Here is a 22,631-nt window from a genome sequence, read left to right on the forward strand (position 1 = left end):
GAGGAGAGGAGGGTGAGGAGAGGGAGGGTGAGGAGTGAGAGGGAGGGTGAGGATGGAGAGGGTGAGGAGAGAGAGGTGAGGCTTTAAGCAGAGCGGAAAGATAGAGTGGAGAGAATCCAGAGGAACACCTGTCAGCGCAGAGAAGCGTGGTGGTGGTGATGATGTTGGTGGTGGTGATGATGGTGGTGGTGGTGGTGATGATGTTGGTGGTGGTGATGATGTTGGTGGTCATCACCATCACCACCATCATCATCATCACCACCACCACCACCAACATCATCATCACCACCACCAACATCATCACCAACATCATCATCATCACTACCACCACCAACACCCCCTGCTAGCCACGCATGTTGACGCTTCCAGTTCGAGTCCAACTCGCCAGTTCACTGCGATAAGTGGAATCTGCGTCCGCTCTCTAACGCACGTGACCCTCCCTCCCTACGTGACCCTCGCTCCCCACGTGACCTCCACTCCCCACGTGACCCTCACTCCCCACTCACTCCCCACGTGACTCTCACTCCCCACGTGACCCTCGCTCCCCACGTGACCCCCACTCCCCACGTGACCCTCACTCCGCACGCCTCTCAGTGGGGAGGCCGCGGTGGCGAGATGATGATTCCCTCTCCCGTGTGCAGGAGGCCGTGGGGCGCGGTCAGCTGACTCACTCACTCACCACCCATTTTTCCGTCTTTTATTTTCCACAAATAGGCTCCGCTTTCTCTCGCGCCTTCAGAGTTCACACACAACAGTCGCGTTCATCTTAACACGCACATATATATTTATATTTATAGACTTTGTCGATACCGAGGCTAAGCGTGAGATCAGTGAGTGGAGTCGCGGCTCCCTCGCAAGCTCCTCCGGGCGAGGCCGAGTCCGAGGATCGTTCCGCCCTCGCTAACGCCGGCAGTGCCGCTGCATTGGCCGCACGACGTTTCGGGCAATGACCCTCCCACGTGGAAGAACGCACTCCCGGAGGAGGCTCGCGCGTGCGGCTGACAGGATGAGTTGAAAGCGAAGAGGCTTCGTTTAACTTTCAAAGTGCCGGGGAGCAACACTGCAACGGATGCTCCCCCACGCTACACAACACGCACGCGCGTGCTATGAAGAAGGCCCATTGCCTGAAACGTCACCCGTGTTATGTACGCGTGTGTTTGTGTGTGTGTTCTTTTAAGGCAGTGCTGCTGACGAGTGCGTTGGGCGCTGTCGTTGACCGCGCCTGTTCACAGCTGCCAGCGTCTGCGAGAAAGAGCTTCATAGCTCATCGGATTTGTGTCGGGTCTCGATAGAGACCCCCCCCACTCCCCCCTCCCCCCAGTTGTGACAGCCGCAGAGGAGGCCAAGCGGTGTGGTTGTTGTGGTGGTGATTGTGGTGGTGGTAGTTGCAGTTGTGTTGGTGGTTGTGGTGGTGATGGTTGTTGTGGTGGTTGTTGCCTTGGTTGTGGTGGTTGTGGTGGTTGTGGTGGTTGTTGCGGTGGTTGTGGTGGTTATGGTAGTTGTTGTAGTGGTTGTGGTGGTTGTTGTGATGGTTGTGGTTGTTGAGGTGGTGGTTGTGGTGGTTGTTGTGGTGGTTGTGGTGGTTGCGGTGATTGTTGTGGTGGTTGTTATGGTGGTTGTTGTGGTGATTGTGGTGGTGGTTGTGGTTGTTGTGTTGATTGTTGTGGTGGTTGTGGTGGTTATGGTGGTTGTTGTGTTGGTTGTGATGGTTGTGGTGGTGGTTGTGGTTGTTGTGGCGTTGATTGTGGTGGTAGTTGTTGTAGTGGTGGTTGTTGTGGTGGTTGTTGTGGTTGTTGTGGCGTTGATTGTGGTGGTAGTTGTTGTAGTGGTTGTGGTGGTTGTTGTGGTGGTTGTTGTGGTTGTTGTGGTGGTTGTATGTCCAACCGCCAGTAGCAGAGCGGGTGTTCGCATCATGACGTCACAGTAGTTCGCCATCAGAATCTGTCTTCATCGTGGAGGAATCCGATGAGCTATGAAGCTCTTTGCACAGATGTCCTGTAAATCTCCCCACGTGACCTCTCAATCCACGTGCAGCTCTCTGGGCGCAGTCCTTTACATGACAGGTTGGCACCATCGTTACCATCGTTATCATCATTACCATAACCGTTACCATCATCGCCATCACCATCACCACCATCATCATTTCTACGTAATCCTATCGCATCGTTCCAGGGACCTGGTGTCTTACACAATGAGGTGACGAATCTGCATCCAGTGATGATGATGAAATGAGAGCGATTACTCGGGTAGGGCCGTCATCCAGCAGTGGATTTCCCACGCCACATTGACGACGACGACGACGACGACGATTATGACTGTGCTTGCTGAAAGCGGCTCTTGCAGGACGTGTTGACTAAGCTGTGAAGCGAACTTCACATCTCATCGGACTTCTCCAGGACAACTGCTGACTCTGATTATAGCCGGAAGGTGGCATGGATAACAATGGTTGGAGTCTTGATAATGGTTGCAGTGATGACAATGGTTGGAGTAATGACAAGGGTAGCAGTGATGACAATGGTTGGAGTGATAACAATGGGTGCAATGATGACAATGGTTGCAGTGATGACAATGGTTGCAGTGATGACAATGGTTGCAGTGATGACAATGGTTGCAGTGATGACAATGGCAGCAGTGATGACAATGGTTACAGTGATGACAATGGTTGGAGTGATGACAATGGTTGCAATGATGACAATGGTTGGAGTGATGACAATGGTTGGAGTGATGACAATGGTTGGAGTGATAACAATGGTTGGAGTGATGACAATGGTTGTAGTGATAACAATGCTTGGAGTGATGACAATGGTTGCAGTGATAACAATGGTTGCCGTGATGACAATGGTTGGAGTGATGACAATGGTTGGAGTGATGACAATGGTTGCAGTGATGACAATAATTGGAGTGATGACAATGGTTGCAGTGATGACAATGGTTGGAGTGATGACAATGGTTGCAGTGATGACAATGGTTGCAGTGATGACAATGGTTGGAGTGATAACAATGGTTGCAGTGATGACAATGGTTGGAGTGATGGCAATGGTTGCAGTGATAACAATGATTGCAGTGATAACAATGGTTGCAGTGATAACAATGGTTGCAGTGATGACAATGGTTGGAGTGATGACAATGGTTGCAGTGATGACAATGGTTGCAGTGATAACAATGGTTGCAGTGATGAAAAAATGGTTGGAGTGATAACAATGTTGCAGTGATAACAATGGTTGCAGTGATAACAATGGTTGCAGTGATGACAATGGTTGGAGTGATGAAAAATGGTTGGAGTGATAACAATGGTTGCAGTGACGTCAATGGTTGGAGTGATGACAATGGTTGGAGTGATGACAATGGTTGGAGTGATAACAATGGTTGGAGTGATGACAATGGTTGTAGTGATAACAATGGTTGGAGTGATGACAATGGTTGCAGTGATAACAATGGTTGCCGTGATGACAATGGTTGGAGTGATGACAATTGTTAGAGTGATGACAATGGTTGGAGTGATGACAATGGTTGCAGTGATGACAATGGTTGGAGTGATGACAATGGTTGCAGTGATGACAATGGTTGCAGTGATGACAATGGTTGGAGTGATAACAATGGTTGCAGTGATGACAATGGTTGCAGTGATGACAATGGTTGCAGTGATGACAATGGTTGGAGTGATGACAATAGTAGGAATGATAACAATGGTTGCAGTGATAACAATGGTTGGAGTGATGACAATGGTTGGAGTGATGACAATGATTGGAGTGATGACAATGGTTGCAGTGATGACAATGGTTGCAGTGATGACAATGGTTGGAGTGATGACAATGGTTGCAGTGATAACAATGGTTGGAGTGATAACAATGGTTGGAGTGATAACAATGGTTGGAGTGATGACAATGGTTGGAGTGATGACAATGGTTGGAATGGTGACAATGGTAGGAATTATAACAATGGTTGCAGTGATGACAATGGTTGGAGTGATGACAATGGTTGGAATGATGACAATGGTAGGAATGATGACAATGGTTGCAGTGATGACAATGGTTGGAGTGATGACAATGGTTGGAATGATGACAATGGTAGGAATGATGACACTGGTAGGAATGATGACAATGGTAGGAATGATAACAATGGTTGCAGTGATGACAATGGTTGGAGTCCTGACAATGGTTGGAGTGATGACAATGGTTGGAGTGATGACAATGGCTGGAGTGATGACAATGGTTGGAGTGATGACAATAGAAGTAGTGATGACACTGGTTGGAGTCATGACAATGGTTGGTGTGATGACAATGGTTGGTGTGGACCTCTGAAGGACAAGGATCACCGCGGTCTCGCTCGCCTCGTATCCAGCACCTCGTGGGTTCGATCCCAGACCGTGGCGATGCCTGGCGTTGTATATTTGGAGTCGGGGTCTTCTCTCTCTGTCTCTCTCCCCGTGGTGGTCCCAGCGTGGACTGCTCCTCCGGGTTTCTCCTTCTGGGTTTCCGTACCCTCCTCCACATTGAGATCCACCACGCGGTCACATCAATGGGCTGCTGCTGATGCTGATGATGATATCAGCCACTGCGATGATGATGATGATGCTATCATCGTCACGTGTGCGGCCAGCTCGCTCCTTTCGAAACAAGAGAGTTCACAATTGCTGTGGGCTCTTTTTTTAAACCCGGTAAGATAACAAAATAAAACAAGTTTCTAGTTAGTAGTTAATTAGTTAGTGAGTAGCGCGTCTCGGCAGCTCATCGTTGTGGGAGGTTTGCGCGTTTCGAAACTTCCAGCGCCCGCCCTGGTTAATACTCGCTGCGGTGTGCGCTCCAACCGTGACAACGACAGTCATTTAACACGTAGTGGTCGTAGTAGTTAGGCTTTCGCGACCAATATTATTCATAATCACGGTTTTGTTTTGGGGGGGGAGGGAGGGGTGGGTGGGTTAGATCGCGTTAATGAGTCGTACACCGGTGTCATTTCCCATCAGGCCCGACTCAGGATCTCCCACGTGGCCTCTGTGAACCTGCCGATGGACAGAGAATCGGTAGAAGGACTCAAACTCAGGCGGTCCCCACACTGCAGACCGCAACATCTTCTCCACTTAGCCAGCGGGCAGAACTTCCGTCTGATGTAGATCAGTCTGAGTCACGTGTCCGTTGGTCATTCTGGTAAAGTCACGTTGAGAGGTTCTTTTTTTGGGGTTATTTTCTTTGAACCTAAGAAGATGAATTCCTGCAGTCACGAAAGCTTCAAGTCAAGATCTTAGCCGCATGGCGATCCATTCATAGATACGCCACCAAAACAAAAATAGTTAATTACAGAGAAACCGACATTGACGTCAAGGCCTCTCTGTACGTGGATTCCACCGACCTCAACACACATCGTCATCAGCATCAGCCAGGGTCAATCCACTGCTGGATGAAGGTCTCCTCAAGCCTCCACCACCTCGTCACGATGCTGTCAGGATGCGGCCCAGCCCCCAGCTGCTCCACACACAAAGAGGCGATTTCATCTTCGCTCCATCTCCTCCTCCTCCTCTTCCTCGGTGTCTCCTCCTCTCTAGGACGCTGCGTTCCATCCCGTGGCTGCCTCGTAGCCGTGACGTGGGCGGTGCTGCCCGAAGCCCCAATCACTCACCTACTCACTCACTCACTCACCCACTCACTCACTGACTCACTCACCCACTCACCCACTCACTCACCCACTCACCCACTCACTCACCCACTCACCCACTCACTCACCCACCCACCCACCCACTCACTCACCCACTAACTCACTCACTCACCCACCCACTCACTCACCCACTCATCCACTCACTCATTCACTCATTCACTCACTCACCCACTCACTCACCCACTCACTCACTCACCCACTCACTCACTCACTCACCCACTCACTCACTCACCCACTCACTCACTCACTCACTCACTCACTGACTCACTCACTCACTCACCCACTCACTCACCCACTCACTCACCCACCCACCCACCCACTCACTCACCCACTCATCCACTCACTCATTCACTCATTCACTCACTCACCCACTCACTCACCCACTCACTCACTCACACACCCACTCACTCACTCACCCACTCACTCACTCATTCACTCACCCACTCACTCACTCACCCACCCACTCACCCACTCACCCACCCACTCACCCACTCACTCTCCTTAACACTCGGGGGCGATGTCACGAATCCGAGTCTGTGTAACGTCTTCTCTCTCTCTCGAGTCTACAGGGTGGAGGAGCTCCTCCGCCTCCATTGCTGTTGTTCATTAAACCGCGCGTGTCCTCTGACCCACGTGCTTCTCGCTCGCAATGTTCAACTTCTTTCGCACCGTGCGTAGCCAACCGCGCTCATCGGCGATGTAAATCCACGCGCGCGTATTTCGACATATGAGCAAACTTTCCAACGACTTTCGCGTATTGTTGTTGTTGTTGTTGTTTGTTGTTGTTGTTGTTTGTTGTTGTTGTTGTTGCTGCGTGTGGACACTTTGCATGGTGCCGGCATGAACACTGCGTGCACGCTCTCTCATCCACGTGTCCCCAACCCCCTGACGTCACTCTCGCTCTCCACCCACACACACACAGACGTGCGGCTGATGGTAGGGACAAAGACAAAGACCCCCCGTATAGCCTTTAACGGTCTGTTAGGGCAAGTGCCGTTAGCGAGCAGCACCTACGAAGGCCGGCACGGCACACGAAGGTATAGGTTGGTCAGCACCACGCCCGGCCGCCTTTGTCTCCCCAGTGGCGATGTTTACACCACGTCGCAGCAGGTACACATTTGAGGCTGAGTCGACCTCGGCGAGGCCCAGGACCGGTGTTGGGGCGTTGGTCGCGAGCGGGAATCGAACTCGGGTGGAAGCCGAGTTCGTCGCGAGACGCGCTAACCGCTGCGCCACCGCTCCCCTGATGGGAGGGACGCACAACAACAACAACCACAACGACAACAACAACGACAACAACAGCAACAACGACGGCGGCACGAAGCCGCGCGGCTGCCCACGGGGTCGACTGCTGCTCAAGGCGCCGCTGACGCTGCTACCGCTGCGGCGCTCGATTTTGGTTCGCGTTGTCGAGACGTGGTGGGGGGGGGGGGGGTGTCTGCGGTGTGCGGTGTGTGTGTCTGTGGTGTGTGTGGTCTGTGTGGTGTGTGTGTGCGGTGTGTGTGGTGTGTGTGGTGTGTGTGTGGTGTGTGCGGTGTGTGTGGTGTGTGTGTGGTGTGTGTGGTGTGTGTGTGGTGTGTGTGTGGTGTGTGTGTGATGTGTGTGTGGTGTGTGTGTGGTGTGTGTGTGATGTGTGTGTGGTGTGTGTGTGGTGTGTGTGTGGTGTGTGTGTGTCTGCGGTGTGTGTGTGTCTGTGGTGTGTGTGTGGTGTGTGTGTGGTGTGTGCGGTGTGTGTGGTGTGTGTGTGGTGTGTGTGTGGTGTGTGTGGTGTGTGTGTGGTGTGTGTGTGGTGTGTGCGGTGTGTGTGTGTGGTATGTGTGTGGTGTGTCTGCGGTGTGTGTGTGTGGTGTGTGTGGTGTGTGTGTGGTGTGTGTGTGGTGTGTGTGGTGTGTGTGTGTGGTGTGTGTGTGTCTGTGGTGTGTGTGGTGTGTGTGCGGTGTGTGTGGTGTGTGTGTGTGTGGTGTGTGTGGTGTGTGTGTGGTGTGTGTGGTGTGTGTGTGGTGTGTGTGGTGTGTGTGCGGTGTGTGTGTGGTGTGTGTGGTGTGTGTGTGTGTGGTGTGTGTGGTGTGTGTGTGGTGTGTGTGTGGTGTGTGGTGTGTGTGTGGTGTATGTGTATGTGTGTGTCTGTGTGTGCGGTGTGTCTGTGTGTGCGGTGTGTGTGTGTGTGTGTGCGGTTAGAATGCCTCCTGCCGTAGAGACCGGGGGCGGGGGGGGGGTCGGCTACTAAAATGACAACAAGAAGAGACATGTGTTGTTGTTGTTGTTCGAATTGGCTCCAAGTAAAACACCACCCCACCCGCGGCAATGTTGCAAGAGCCCGTGCCATGCACTGCTGCTGCACGTGGTGGTGGTGGTGGTGATGGTGGTGGATACGAGACGGCGACGTCTGTGGAGGTTCCTTCACCAGCGAATGAATGACGGTCACGGCGGGACCTTGAGGAGCCTCCGCGCACCACCACGACGACCACGACCCTGCAGCGCGTCATCTCGTCCACGCGTCCCTCTCTCCGATTGCCGCTCTCCCTTCCCTCTGTGACGCAACCGCGAGACTCACATACCGAGACTGACCTACCCAGCGACCCACCACCACCACCTTCCTTCCCTCTCTCTCGAGAATCATCGAGAGAGCCACTCGCAGGCGTTAGCCGGTGGGGTAGTAAGGCGAGTCGCTGTGGTAGTTGTAGTCGGGGCACACCTTCTGCACGAGCCGGTAGTCCGTGCTGAAGAAGGCGACGTAGATGCAGATGACGCTGAACGGCTTCGAGCAAAGCCACGACACGTGGCTCTGCGTCTGCTCCTGGTAGCAGTTCCTCGTCGGGTCGAAGTTGCAGAGCGACGTCCTCTTGGCGCGGTCCACCTTCTCGTACTCCACGCGGCAGTTGAACGTCTTCGATGCCTTGGGGTCGACCAGAGTCGCCTGCTGCGTCGCGGCGCCGAAGCCCAGCGCCTTGGCCGGAGGCACCAGGCTGACCGAAACGTTGCCGTGGCCCGTGGAGTTGTGGCGAAAGTAGACGCTGAAGGTGCCGTTGCCGTGGTCGACGATCTTGCCTGTGATGAGCAGGTTCAGCTTGAGCGTCTTGATGTTCGAGTTGAAGTCGCCCCAGCCGAACATCTTCTTGAAGCGGCCCGTCTTCACCATGGGGCGGCGCCGAGGACGCGAACGCGCCTGGCCGGGCTGCTGATGATGCTGCTGATGGTGAGGCTGTAGCTCCTGCAGCTGTAGCTGTTGTAGCTGCTGCTGATGATGATGCTGCTGCTGATGCTGCTGCTGACGATGCTGTAGCTGCTGTAGCTGCTGCTGTAACTGCTGTAGCTGCTGTGGCTGTTGCTGATGTTGCTGCTGCTGTTGCTGCTGTTGCTGCTGCTGCTGTTGCTGCTGCTGCTGAGTGGAGGAGGAGAGCCACCCCCAGAGCGGCCCCGTGGTGCGTGCGGGGCCCCCCACGGCGAGACGCCGCGAGCCAGACAGAAAGTTCGTCAGCTCGGGGCCCTGCGGACGGCGCAGCAGAAGAAGATGATGATGATGAGGGGGATGAGGGAGATGCTGATCGTGATGCTGCTGACTACCACCACCACCACCATCATAATCATCATACTCATCTTGATCTTGCTGGAGAAGATATCCCTGCTGCGGATGAGAATGATGCTGCTGCTGATGATGCTGCTGCTGCTGCTGCTTCTGCTGCTGCTGCTTCTGCTGCTGCTGCTGCTGTTGATGATAAAGTTTCGTCTGTTCATGCTCATGTTGCTCTCCCCGCTCATTCTGATTGAGCTGCTGCTGCTGTAAACGTTGATCGTGACCATCAACATCGTCATCATCCTGCTGCTGCTGCTGCTGCTGATTCTGCTGCTGCTGCTGATTCTGCTGCTGCTGCTGCTGGGTATCGAGAAGGAGGGGACCGTAAGGACCGGCGCTGGTGACTTGATCCACCGGCCCGGCACTCGAAGCGGACTCGGCTGGCGAAGCGACGTCACCCCAGGCCGGTGGCGAGCTCAGTCCACCACCACCACCAGCACCACCACCAGCACCACCCACCTGGTGCAGACAGAGCGCACACAACATTCGTGTTGTTCACGCAGAATTAGCGTCGTCGTCGTCGTCATCGTCGTGGTGTGATGTGTTGCAAGAATTTAGATTTAAAGCTTTCGTGACTGCAGGGATTCATCTTCTTGGTTCTTTCGGTAAAGTCACGTAGAAGGGAAATAATAAAATAATAAAAATAAAACATAATAAAATAATTCTCACGACGTTTCGGAGGCAACACAAGATTCTGTCTTCAGGTGGAACCGTCACATCACGATAGCTGTGATAACGGATACATTATTTCCCTTCTACGTAACTTTACCGAAAGAACCAATAAGATGTAGCAAGAAATACAAAAAACACGTAAATATTAAAACACACGCATGTTTTACTTGCATAGTAAACGAATTGTACGTTTTCATTTGCTATACAGCCAGATAATACGGCAAATCGCTCACCTTAAACACCCATTCTAGATTTGAAGCTTTCGTGACTGCAAGGATTCATACTCTTTGTTTTTTTCGGTAAAGTTACGTAGGTAAAAAATAAAATAAATGAAAACAACTACATTTAAATAAAATTAATGAAAACAACTAAATTAAATCACTGATTGTTTTCATTCATTTTATATTATAAATCACTGATTTCCTTTAGTTGTTTTCATTCATTTTATTTTATTTTTAACCTACGTGACTTAAACACCCAGTCGTTCATAAAAGTTGAAGGCGGTATAGTACTATAGTAATAGAGTAAGTGCACAATCGCTGAACCGGAATTGATAACTTGAAAGCATTTAGCGCGAGGCCCTTGAAAGTGCGGGGCCCGTAGCTACACATGTAGCTACTACAGATGCAGCTACTACACATGTAGCTACTACACATGTAGCTACTACACGTGTAGCTACTACACATGTAGCTACTACACATGCAGCTACTACACGTGTAGCTACTACACATGTAGCTACTACACATGTAGCTACTACACGTGTAGCTACTACACGTGTAGCTACTACACATGTAGCTACTACAGATGCAGCTACTACACATGTAGCTACTACACGTGCAGCTACTACACGTGTAGCTACTACACGTGCAGCTACTACAGATGCAGCTACTACACATGTAGCTACTACACGTGTAGCTACTACACGTGTAGCTACTACACATGTAGCTACTACAGATGCAGCTACTACACATGTCGCTACTACACATGTAGCTACTACACGTGCAGCTACTACACATGTAGCTACTACACATGTAGTTACTACACATGTAGCTACTACACGTGTAGCTACTACACGTGTAGCTACTACAGATGCAGCTACTACACATGTAGCTACTACACATGTAGTTACTACACATGTAGCTACTACAGATGCAGCTACTACACATGTAGCTACTACAGATGCAGCTACTACACGTGTAGCTACTACACATGTAGCTACTACACATGTAGCTACTACACATGTAGCTACTACAGATGCAGCTACTACAGATGCAGCTACTACAGATGCAGCTACTACACATGTAGCTACTACACATGTAGCTACTACACATGTAGCTACTACACGTGTAGCTACTACAGATGCAGCTACTACACATGTAGCTACTACAGATGTAGCTACTACACATGTAGCTACTACACATGTAGCTACTACACATGTAGCTACTACACATGTAGCTACTACACGTGTAGCTACTACAGATGCAGCTACTACAGATGCAGCTACTACACATGTAGCTACTACACACATGTAGCTGCTACACATGTAGCTACTACACATGTAGCTACTACACACATGTAGCTACTACACATGTAGCTACTACACGTGTAGCTACTACACGTGTAGCTACTACACATGTAGCTACTACACGTGTAGCTACTACACGTGTAGCTACTACACATGTACCTACTACACATGTATCTACTACACATGTAGCTACTACACACATGTAGCTACTACACATGTAGCTACTACACGTGTAGCTACTACACATGTAGCTACTACACGTGTAGCTACTACACATGTAGCTACTACATATGTAGCTACTACACACGTAGCTGCTACACATGTAGCTGCTACACATGTAGCTACTACACATGTAGCTACTACACACATGTAGCTGCTACACATGTGGTAGCTACTTGTGCTACTAGGATCATCCGGCACTGATGTAACCGGTATCGGTCAAACACAATCCCATTGCTGACCCAATGTGGGACCACGGTGCAGTCCTTGCTGAGCGCGTTGCCGACAAGAGGGGTGTTCGCTACAACGCGATGGTTCTTACATTCGGGAACACTTCCCGCACGGAACGCGCATCCTGTTATAACGCAGAACGCTCGCTCCGTTATAACGCGGTACGTGCATCGTTAAAAGGTGATTTTTAAACAATCGAGGACGAACTACTTTCTTGAGCTGCGAGACTGAGTGGCGCAGTGATACAGCACGCGGAATGATACAGCGACACGGCGGCGTACCCTCCGTTATTTGCCCCGCCATGTCACTGAGCGTAGTAGTGGTGGTGGTGACATCGTGTCGAGCCAAACTTTATCGTTCCATTATTTAATGGGAAATCGATTTCGCTTAAGGCGGCACTTTTCAGGAACGCATCTACCACCAGCACTGCGTTAAACGAGGACTTACTGCACTCATGCACACAGTAACTGCAACAGCAGCAGCAGCAACAGCGCCCAGCCCTTACAGTGAAAATGTGGGCAGGACCCTCCTGAAAGAGGAGTCTTGAGACTCGGGGAGGCTTTCCTACAGGGTACGCAAGCAGGAGGAATAACGATCCTTTCCAATACTCCAATTTAAATGCTTTTCCCAGGTCCATTTGAAACTCACCACTTGTTTGAACGTTACCAGGCAAGGCCCCACGGAGATACGTCCTGGCCACAAATGACAGCTCAGCAAACTGTTGGCTTAGCATCGCCATCATCACGTGGGCATTTATAGTAGCAGCCAAACACTCCACACGCGTGATGTTGAATTGTTTCAATGTGGAGGGGAAAACCCGAGGACCCGGATAAATATCCACGCGACCACGGCGAGAGAGAGAGACGCAAACTCCGAATATGCAGGCTTCAGGGTCGGGATCGAACCCACGACCGGCTGTATACCAGGCGAGGTAGTTAACATCTCATAGCCACCGTGATGATGATGAGAGAGAGAGACGCAAACTCCGAATATGCAGGCTTCAGGGTCGGGATCGAACCCACGACCGGCTGTATACCAGGCGAGGTAGTTAACATCTCATAGCCACCGTGATGATGATGAGAGAGAGAGACGCAAACTCCGAATATGCAGGCTTCAGGATCGGGATCGAACCCACGACCGGCTGTATACCAGGCGAGGTAGTTAACATCTCATAGCCACCGTGATGATGATGAGAGAGAGAGACACGCAGAATCCAAATACAGCAGCAGGCGTCAGGTTCGTGATCGAACCCACGACCTCCTGTATACCAGGCGAGGTAGTCAACATCTCCTAGCCACCGTGATGATGATGATGAGAGAGAGACACGCAAACTCTAAATATACAGCAGCAGGCGTCAGGTTCGGGATCGAACCCACGACCTCCTGTATACCAGGCGAGGTAGTCAACATCTCCTAGCCACCGTGATGCCCCGACACAGCCAACCACTAACTGGCTGTGTTGCGTGGTGGAGGGTGGCACGACATATTTACATTAACGCGATCTAACCAAACCACAAAAACAAAACATTTTTCTCACGAATAATATTGGGAGCGTACGCCAAAGTGTTTGGCTGCTATACATCTACACGCGATAAGCCGCTTCGTTGAGCCAGGTCGCTTCCGAAATAAAGATCTACACAGCTCAGTGGTCCTTACCTGGTAAAACAAAAAAAAATAATATATACTTTAGTTCTAGATGTGAAGCTTTCGTGACTGCAAGAATTCATATTCTTAGGTTTTTTCGGTAAAGTCACGTAGGTAAAAAATTTAAATTAATAAAAGTAAAATAAAACAAAATAAAAAATCACGACGTTTCGGAAGCAACACAAGCCTCCGTCTTCAGGTGGAACCGTCACAGCCACGACAGCTGTATCAAGTAAATGAGAGATCACAAGAGCTACCACTCCGTATATATAATGGTTGAGGGGGGAAGGGCCAGGAACGGCACACTTTTTATTAATATGGTAAGGTGAGGCTTAAGACTAAGAATGGACTGCATAACAAAGGACTGAGCCTTTGTTATGGAGAGGTGCGGTTTGTAAATAGACAGCCAGTTTGTTGTTTTACCAGTTTTAGTCTTTACTTCCTTTCTTTTTCCACACTTTTGTTATGTATGCTAGGTGTTAGTTACTTTAGTTTGTATATATGCACATGCACACGTGTTACGTTCGATTCGTGTTAACGTCTCTCCTGCCCACAGCCTTCTCTCATCCACGTGCTCGCTCATCCTGCGTCGGAGGCATTTCAGGCAGAAAACTTCACCTCCATCCTTCTGCTCGTAGATGGAAGACTACATCTCTGTAGTTTGTTCATCATTTGTGCGTTCGATCCACACGTCACGGTGGCAGGCACGTAGCACCCCAGTGATTGGAACATCTCCCCGCTAAGCAAATACATACGTCGCTCTTAATAGCCAAGTTCAGCTTTTGTATCAAATATAACAACAACAACAGCAACATCATCATCATGCAGATATGAACGATTGAGTTCCAGCACACGAGGGGGTGGGTGGCCAGCACACATCGCACACCAGGTACTCATTTGAGGCCGAGTCGACCTAGGGGAGAGGCCCAAGACCGGTTCAGATAATCGTCACCGGTGGTGTTGGTGGCCGTGAGCGGGAATCGAACTCGGGTCGCCGGGTTCGTAGCGCTGACCGCTACACTACCGCTACGTCCACGTGTACAAGACAAAGACAAAGATTCCACCTCATAGCCTTCACATCTTTCGAGGCAAGTGCTGTTTGCGAGCACCTTTGAAAGCCTCCACGGCACACAAGGAGGTGGGGGCCAGCACCACGCCCGGCCACCTTTGTCTTCCCAGTAGCGATGTTTACCACACACCGCACCGGGTTACTAATTTGAGGCTGAGTCGACCTACACACACGTCCACACCGTTATTATGTTTTTACAACGAACACGGCGAGAGAGAGTGGATGCTATGGGCCTGACACGCGGCCTCAACAAGTTTGTAAATCCCGAGGCACGGGTCCCAAGGGCATGACACCCATCGAGACTTGTCTCATTACATCATCGATTACGTCACAATCGGTTTCCTGTGACGCCATCGTCGTCGTCGTCATCAACCCGCACGCGTTGTGTGCAACTGATCGCGTTTGCGGCCGAGGGGATATCCTCCGCCATTCGAGGATTCCAGAACCCTGGCCACGATGATCAGAATCTGTGTTTATACTGGAGACGAATCCGATGAGCTACAAAGCTCTTGTTCACAGATGTCCATTCGGACGTTACAACAATAAACAATAAACAATGACGAAAACACGATAGGAGTGCAAAGTAGAGAAAAGGTAAAAAAATCGCTTGAATATAGATTACAAGTCATTTTTATTTTATACCCACGTGACTTTACCGACAGAACCAAAGAGTGTAGATACAGATACATCACTAAACTATTCTCGATGTGAAGCTTTCGTGACTGCAAGGATTCGTACTCTTAGGTTTGTTTTCGGTAAAGTCACGTAGGTAAAAAAATAACAATAAATAATAAAAATTATAGAAATAATAATAGAAATACAATAATAAATCACGACGTTTCGGAGGCAACACAAGCTTCCTTCATCAGGTGTAAAAAGGCATAGCAAAATAACAAAATAACAACTAAACCATGTTTTATCTTATCAGGTGAAGCCCACTCAGCTGTTAACGTATTTTTCAGAAGCGACCTGACCATCACAAGTGACGGCTCAACGAGTTGCCTTATCGCCTGTCTGGGTAGAAAATGTAAAAAATAAAAATGGGAATGTCCCATTTAAAAAAATATATTGCAAAGTTCAAATGAGAAATGAATGGGGACGGCTGTGAATTGTGTCGGCAGATATTATATAGATATACAAATATATAGATAATATATAGATACTATATAGATACTATATAGATACTATATAGATACTATATATATAGATATCACACTATATAGATAATATAGATATAAGAAGAGTGCGTGGATGCCATGCATTGTGCATTGATGGCTGTAGGTGTGAGTGTGTGTGAGTGTGGGGAGCGGTGGTGCAGCGGTTAGCGCTACGCTGCGCTACGAACCCGGCCACCCGAGTTCGATTCCCGCTCACGGCCACCAACACCACCGGTGACGATTATCTGAAACAGGTCCTGGCCCCCTCCTAGGTCGACTCAGCCTCAAATAATTTCCTGGTTGCGGTGTGAATCAAACAACGTCACTGGGGAGACAAAGGCGGCCGGGTGTGGTGCTAGCCCTCCACCCCCTCGTGTGCCGTTCCGGCCTTCACAGGTGCTACTCGTTAACAGCACTTGCCCCAACAGTCTGTTGAGGCTATACGGGGGATCTTTGTCTTTTTAGGTGGTGCACGGTGTTGATGTGATAGTGGATTAAAGGTTGATTTAATTAGTAACAATTCGGTCAAACTCAGCAGCGCGAAGCTGGGGGTCACCGCTGAAGCGCCCGTCACTCACGCTCGAGGCCAATGCCTCATCCTGACGTCCAACAGGCATTAGCATCGTCACCATCACCACACCGTCGTGTTGGGAGTGTTGATGTCGTCCGTGGCAAACAACAACAACAACAACAAACAACAACAACAACAAACAACTAGCCGACCAGATGTTGTGCAATTCGGTGGAGAGGCTCCACACTCAGCAGCTCCACTCAGCAGCTCCACTCAGCAGCTCCACTCAGCAGCTCCACTCAGCTCCACACAGCTCCACTCAGCTCCACTCAGCTCCACTCAGCAGCTCCACTCAGCTCCACTCAGCTCCACTCAGCAGCTCCACTCAGCAGCTCCACACAGCTCCACTCAGCTCCACACAGCTCCACTCAGCAGCTCCACACAGCTCCACACAGCTCCACTCAGCAGCTCCACTCAGCTCCACTCAGCAGCTCCACTCAGCTCCACTCAGCTCCACTCAGCAGCTCCACTCAGCTCCACACAGCTCCACTCAGCTCCACTCAGCTCCACTCAGCAGCTCCACACAGCTCCACACAGCTCCACTCAGCAGCTCCACACAGCTCCACACAGCTCCACTCAGCAGCTCCACTCAGCTCCACTCAGCAGCTCCACTCAGCAGCTCCACTCAGCAGCTCCACTCAGCTCCACACAGCTCCACTCAGCTCCACTCAGCTCTACTCAGCAGCTCCACACAGCTCCACACAGCTCCACTCAGCAGCTCCACTCAGCAGCTCCACTCAGCTCCACACAGCTCCACTCAGCTCCACACAGCTCCACTCAGCTCCACTCAGCTCCACACAGCTCCACACAGCTCCACTCAGCAGCTCCACTCAACAGCTCCACTCAGCAGCTCCACACAGCTCCACGCAGCAGCTCCACTCAGCTCCACTCAGCTCCACTCAGCTCCACTCAGCAGCTCCACTCAGCTCCACTCAGCTCCACTCAGCAGCTCCACTCAGCAGCTCTACTCAGCAGCTCCACTCAGCTCCACTCAGCAGCTCCACGCAGCAGCTCCACTCAGCTCCACTCAGCTCCACTCAGCAGTTCCACTCAGCAGCTCCACTCAGCTCCACTCAGCAGCTCCACTCAGCTCCACTCAGCTCCACTCAGCAGCTCCACTCAGCAGCTCCACTCAGCTCCACTCAGCAGCCCCACTCAGCTCCACTCAGCTCCACTCAGCTCCACTCAGCAGCTCCACTCAGCAGCTCCACTCAGCAGCTCCACTCAGCTCCACTCAGCTCCACTCAGCAGCTCCACTCAGCAGCTCCACTCAGCTCCACTCAGCTCCACTCAGCAGCTCCACTCAGCTCCATTCAGCTCCACTCAGTTCCACTCAGCTCCACTCAGCAGCTCCACTCAGCAGCTCCACTCAGCTCCACTCAGCTCCACACAGCAGCTCCACTCAGCAGCTCCACTCAGCTCCACTCAGCTCCACACAGCTCCACTCAGCTCCACTCAGCAGCTCCACACAGCTCCACTCAGCTCCACTCAGCAGCTTCACTCAGCAGCTCCACTCAGCAGCTCCACTCAGCTCCACTCAACTCCACTCAGCTCCACTCAGCTCCACTCAGCAGCTCCACTCAGCAGCTCCACTCAGCAGCTCCACTCAGCTCCACTCAGCTCCACTCAGCAGCTCCACTCAGCTCCACTCAACTCCACTCAGCTCCACTCAGCTCCACTCAGCAGCTCCACTCAGCTCCACTCAGCTCCACTCAGCTCCACTCAGCAGCTCCACTCAGCAGCTCCACTCAGCAGCTCCACTCAGCTCCACTCAGCTCCACTCAGCTCCACTCAGCAGCTCCACTCAGCAGCTCCACTCAGCTCCACTCAGCTCCACTCTGCAGTTCCACTCAGCTCCACTCAGCTCCACTCAGCTCCACTCAGCAGCTCCACTCAGCTCCACTCAGCAGCTCCACTCAGCTCCACTCAGCTCCACTCAGCTCCACTCAGCAGCTCCACTCAGCTCCACTCAGCAGCTCCACTCAGCTCCACTCAGCTCCACTCAGCTCCACTCAGCAGCTCCACTCAGCAGCTCCACTCAGCTCCACTCAGCAGCTCCACTCAGCAGCTCCACTCAGCTCCACTCAGCAGCTCCACTCAGCAGCTCCACTCAGCTCCACTCAGCAGCTCCAGTCAGCAGCTCCACTCAGCTCCACTCAGCAGCTCCACTCAGCAGCTCCACTCAGCTCCACTCAGCAGCTCCACTCAGCAGCTCCACTCAGCAGCTCCACTCAGCACCACTCAGCAGCTCCACTCAGCAGCTCCACTCAGCTCCACTCAGCAGCTCCACTCAGCTCCACTCAGCAGCTCCACTCAGCAGCTCCACTCAGCTCCACTCAGCAGCTCCACCCAGCTCCACTCAGCAGCTCCACTCAGCAGCTCCACTCAGCTCCACTCAGCAGCTCCACTCAGCTCCACTCAGCTGCATTCAGCAGCTCCACTCAGCAGCTCCACAGACCGTCACGTGGCTGTCATCGCCATGCGACTGTTGTAATCCTGCAGCGCTGTGAATGCTGCGATGCCACAACCACCAGCGGCACCACCCCACACACACACAAAGACAAAGACCCCCCGTGTAGCCTCAACAGACTGTTCGGGCAAGTGCTGTTAGCGAGCAGCACCTAGGAAGACCGGCACGCACACGAGGGGGTGGCTGGCCATAACCACCACGCCCGGCCGCCTTTGTCTCCCCAGGGTGCGATGTTTATTATACACCACCGCACCAGGAACTCGTGTTGAGGTAGAGTCGACCTAGGGGAGACCCAAAACCGGCTCAGAGAGCTCAACTGCCGCTGATGTTAGCCGTGGCCGGCAATCAAACCGAGATGACATTCCACGTTCCCATGGCGGGGAATAGTCTATCCATCGGGCGACTTGTGCTGACTTGGTCATATTTTGAACTTATTACATTTCGATTGCGTGTCCACATGCCTATGGAAGGGGTCAGGTCTGTCCAAAGGAGGGTGACCATCATTCAGTGAGTGAGTTTAGTGAAGGCCTAAGTTCATTTATGATGAGATTATGAAACTATTCATTGAATGAGTTAATGTAGAAATAAGTGAATGAGTGGACGAGTGCGTGAAGGATTTACGTGAATTATCGAGTGAATTATTGCGTGCGTTAGTGAAGGAATGAGTGAGTGAATTAACGGGATTATGACTTCATAAAAGAATGAGTCGTGCATTAATCTTTTAACGAATGACCAAATAAATAAATGATTGGATAAGTGAATGGTTATGGGAATGAGAGTGTGAGCGAGTGCATGCGTGAGTGAATGAGTACGTGAATGTGAGTGTAAATATATGAATGAGTCGTGAATGACGAATGCAATGAATGACCAAATCAATGAGTGGATAAGCGAATAGTTATGGGAACGAGTGTGAGAGCGAGTGATGTAATAATTGAATGCATGTCTGAGCTGATCTTTGGTGAATTCATAAATGACTTGAATTAAGTGACGTGGAAGGGAAATAATAAAAATGATAAAAAATAAAACAATAAAATTCTCACGACGTTTCGATTGCAACACAAGCAATCATCATCAGGTGTGTTGCAATCGAAACGTCGTGAGAATTGTATTGTTTTGTATTTTTATTATTTTTATTATTTCCCTTCAACGTGACTTTACCGAAAGAACCAATAATATGAATCCCTGCAGTTACGAAAGCTTTAAATCGAAATAGAATTAAGTGAGTTAATACAAAAGTGAATCATCGAAGGAATTAACATATGAATAAGCGGATGAGCGGTTGAATAGTTTAATGAGTGAGTGAATACGTCACTGGATGAGGGTTTGACACGTGTGAGTAAATGGATTAGTCATGGCGTGAATGAACGAGTTTGTAATTGAATAACAGCGAGTTAAGTGAATGAGTTCATGAGTGAGTGAGGCAGTGAGTACGTGATTGTGTGAATGAACGAGTAAGCGAATCAGTGAGTAAATTAATGAGCATGTGATGACGTGATGAATGAGCATGTGATGACGTAAATGAATGAGCTAATGATGACGTAAAAGAATGAGCATTGGATGACGTAAATGAATGAGCTAATGATGACGTAAATAAATGAGCATTGGATGACGTAAATGAATGAGCATGTGATGACGTAAATGAATGAGCTAATGATGACGTAAATGAATGAGCATGTGATGACGTAAATCAGAGCGTGCATGATTGAATAAACGAATGATCGAGTAATTGAATGAACACAGGAACAAAGTAATTATTAGGTCAGTTAATCCATGAATGAATGAATGAATGAGAAAGTGAACGAGAGTGTGGATGAATCGTTGAAACGTTACTTAATGAGTGAAGGAGTAAGCGAATGAAGGAATAATTGAATGAGCAAGGGATTAATATAATACCAGAATGAGTGATTTAGTGACTGCATAAACGAACGAAGGATTGGATGAGTGAATGAGTAAGAGAATGAGTGAGGGAATGAGTAAATAAACGAGTCAGTTAATGTGTGAACGAATGAGTGAGCCGATGAGCGAATGAATGAAATAATGAAACAGCAAGGGAATGAGTAAGATAATTATCAAATTAGTAAGCTAATGAACGAGTGATTAAATTCGTGTGTGGGTGAATTAATTTGTAGATGAAATAATGAAATGAGTAGGCCAATGAGTAAGTAAATGGGTGAGTGGAATAGTGAGTAATGAGGAAGGGAACGAGTAAGCTAATGAGTGAAACTATTAAGCAAATACATGAATGAGTGAGTGAATAAGTGGATGGATTAGTACGTTAATGACTGAGTCATAGGTGAGTGAACGAGTACGCGAGTGAGCAAGTGAATGTATGAATGAATGCGTTATTTAATAACTGAATGATTGAGTGAATGAATGAGTGACTGAGTCAGTGAATATGTGAATTCATGAGTTACGAGTGAGCGAAGGAGTCAGCTAATGAGTAAGTAAATGTATATATGAATGAATTATTTTAATAACTGAATGAATGAGTGACTGAATCAATGGATATGTGAATTCTTGACTCACGGGTGAGAGAACGAGTCATCTAATGAGCAAGTGAATGTATAAACGAATGAATGATTTAATAACTGAACGATTGAGTGAATGAATGAGTGACTGAATCAGTGAATATATGAATATATGAGTCACGGGTGGGCGAACGAGTCCGCTAATGAGTAAGTGAATGTATAAATGAATGAGTTATTTAATAACCGAATGATCGAGTGAATGAATGAGTGACCGAGTCGGTGAATGTGTGAATTCGTGAGTCACGGGTGCGCGAATGAATCACGCAATGAGTGAGCGAGTGGTTGAGTGAATGCACGAACGAATTAGCGATGTAGTAAGTGCGATCAATTGGTGAACGCAAGAGTGAATGAATGAGTGAATGGACGATTGAGTGAACGAGTCAGTGAATCAGTAAATGTGTGAACGAGTGAGTAAGCTGATGAGTGAGCGAGCGCTCGAGTGGGTGAATGCACGGACGAATGAGCGATGTAGCAAGTGCGATCAACGGGTGAATGCGAGAGTGAACGAACGTGAGAGTGAATGAGTGAATGGACGAATGAGTGAGCGAACGAACCATCCCCACTCGTCCCAGCAGCGCCGCCCACCACAGCGCCGCGCGCAGCATCGCGACCCGAGGCGTCTCCTGGGACCTCGCTCCTGGGGGTCCAGGCTGTAACGCGGCGTCGTCTTCCTCGGGATCAGCGTCCCGCCGTCTCGAGGGGGTCCCCGTGCCAAGGTCTGGGGCCTCGGGGCGCGGAGTTCAGTTTTGGGATCCAGCTCTGGTGGGTCTGTGGTTCGGCTCAGCGAATTCCCGACTCGCCGTCACTCAGACAAAGTGCCCGTCTCTGGGCGCTGTCCGTGGTGCTGATCCAGGGTTCCTGGGTTCCTGTGGTGATGATGGTGGTGGTGGTGCTGCTTCGGCGGTCTTTCGTGTCTTGGTCCCAGGTCCTAGCGCCCTGGTTCAAGACCGGTACCCGCTGTGCGGACCGCGTTCCTTGCCTGTACCCATGGTTCTGGGTCGGGTTCGGGTTGGGTCCGGTCCAGGTTCCAGTTGGATTCAGTCCAGTTGGGTATGGTTGGGGTACGCTTCGGGTCCGCTTGGGTCCGGTTCAGGTCCGGTTGAGTCCGGTTGAGTCTGGTTGAGTGCGGTCCAGGTCCGGTTGAGTCCGGTTGAGTCTGGTTGAGTGCGGTCTAGGTCCGGTTAGGCCCGGCTCGGGTCTGGTCTGGGTCTGGCTCGGCTGAATTCGGAGTCGAACCTGGGGCGGGCAGTCTGGGGTCGGATGGACCGAGGTTCGCTCGCTGTTACCACGTGCTCGTTGAAGAAGAGATCTTGCGGATGATGA

The 22,631-nt window shown here is 50.3% G+C and overlaps 1 protein-coding gene across 1 annotated transcript; it reads right to left on the reverse strand.

The window, feature by feature from the left end:
• Nucleotides 1-8,290: 8,290 nt before the first annotated feature.
• On the reverse strand, nt 8,291-22,297 carry LOC144951405 (neurexophilin-1-like). The gene is made up of 4 exons (XM_078881645.1): nt 22,288-22,297; nt 21,863-22,026; nt 9,022-9,136; nt 8,291-8,814 (listed from the first exon to the last, which is right to left on the reverse strand). Exons 1-4 carry the CDS (start codon nt 22,295-22,297, stop codon nt 8,291-8,293), a joined length of 813 nt encoding a protein of 270 aa, XP_078737771.1.
• Nucleotides 22,298-22,631: the final 334 nt, after the last annotated feature.

The sequence above is a fragment of the Lampetra fluviatilis genome, chromosome 62, assembly GCF_964198595.1.
Source record: "Lampetra fluviatilis chromosome 62, kcLamFluv1.1, whole genome shotgun sequence".
Lineage (NCBI taxonomy): Eukaryota > Metazoa > Chordata > Hyperoartia > Petromyzontiformes > Petromyzontidae > Lampetra > Lampetra fluviatilis.

What these genes read in the sequence shown, in the direction of transcription:
- LOC144951405 (XM_078881645.1), bottom strand. An exon ending in TGCTGGGACGAGTGGGGATG is followed by an intron (nt 9,137 to 21,862) that starts GTTCGTTCGCTC and finishes CGCCGTCCGCAG; the next exon opens with GGCCCCGAGCTGACGAACTT. An exon ending in CTCCACTCAGCAGCAGCAGC is followed by an intron (nt 8,815 to 9,021) that starts AACAGCAGCAGC and finishes AGCCCGGCCAGG; the next exon opens with CGCGTTCGCGTCCTCGGCGC.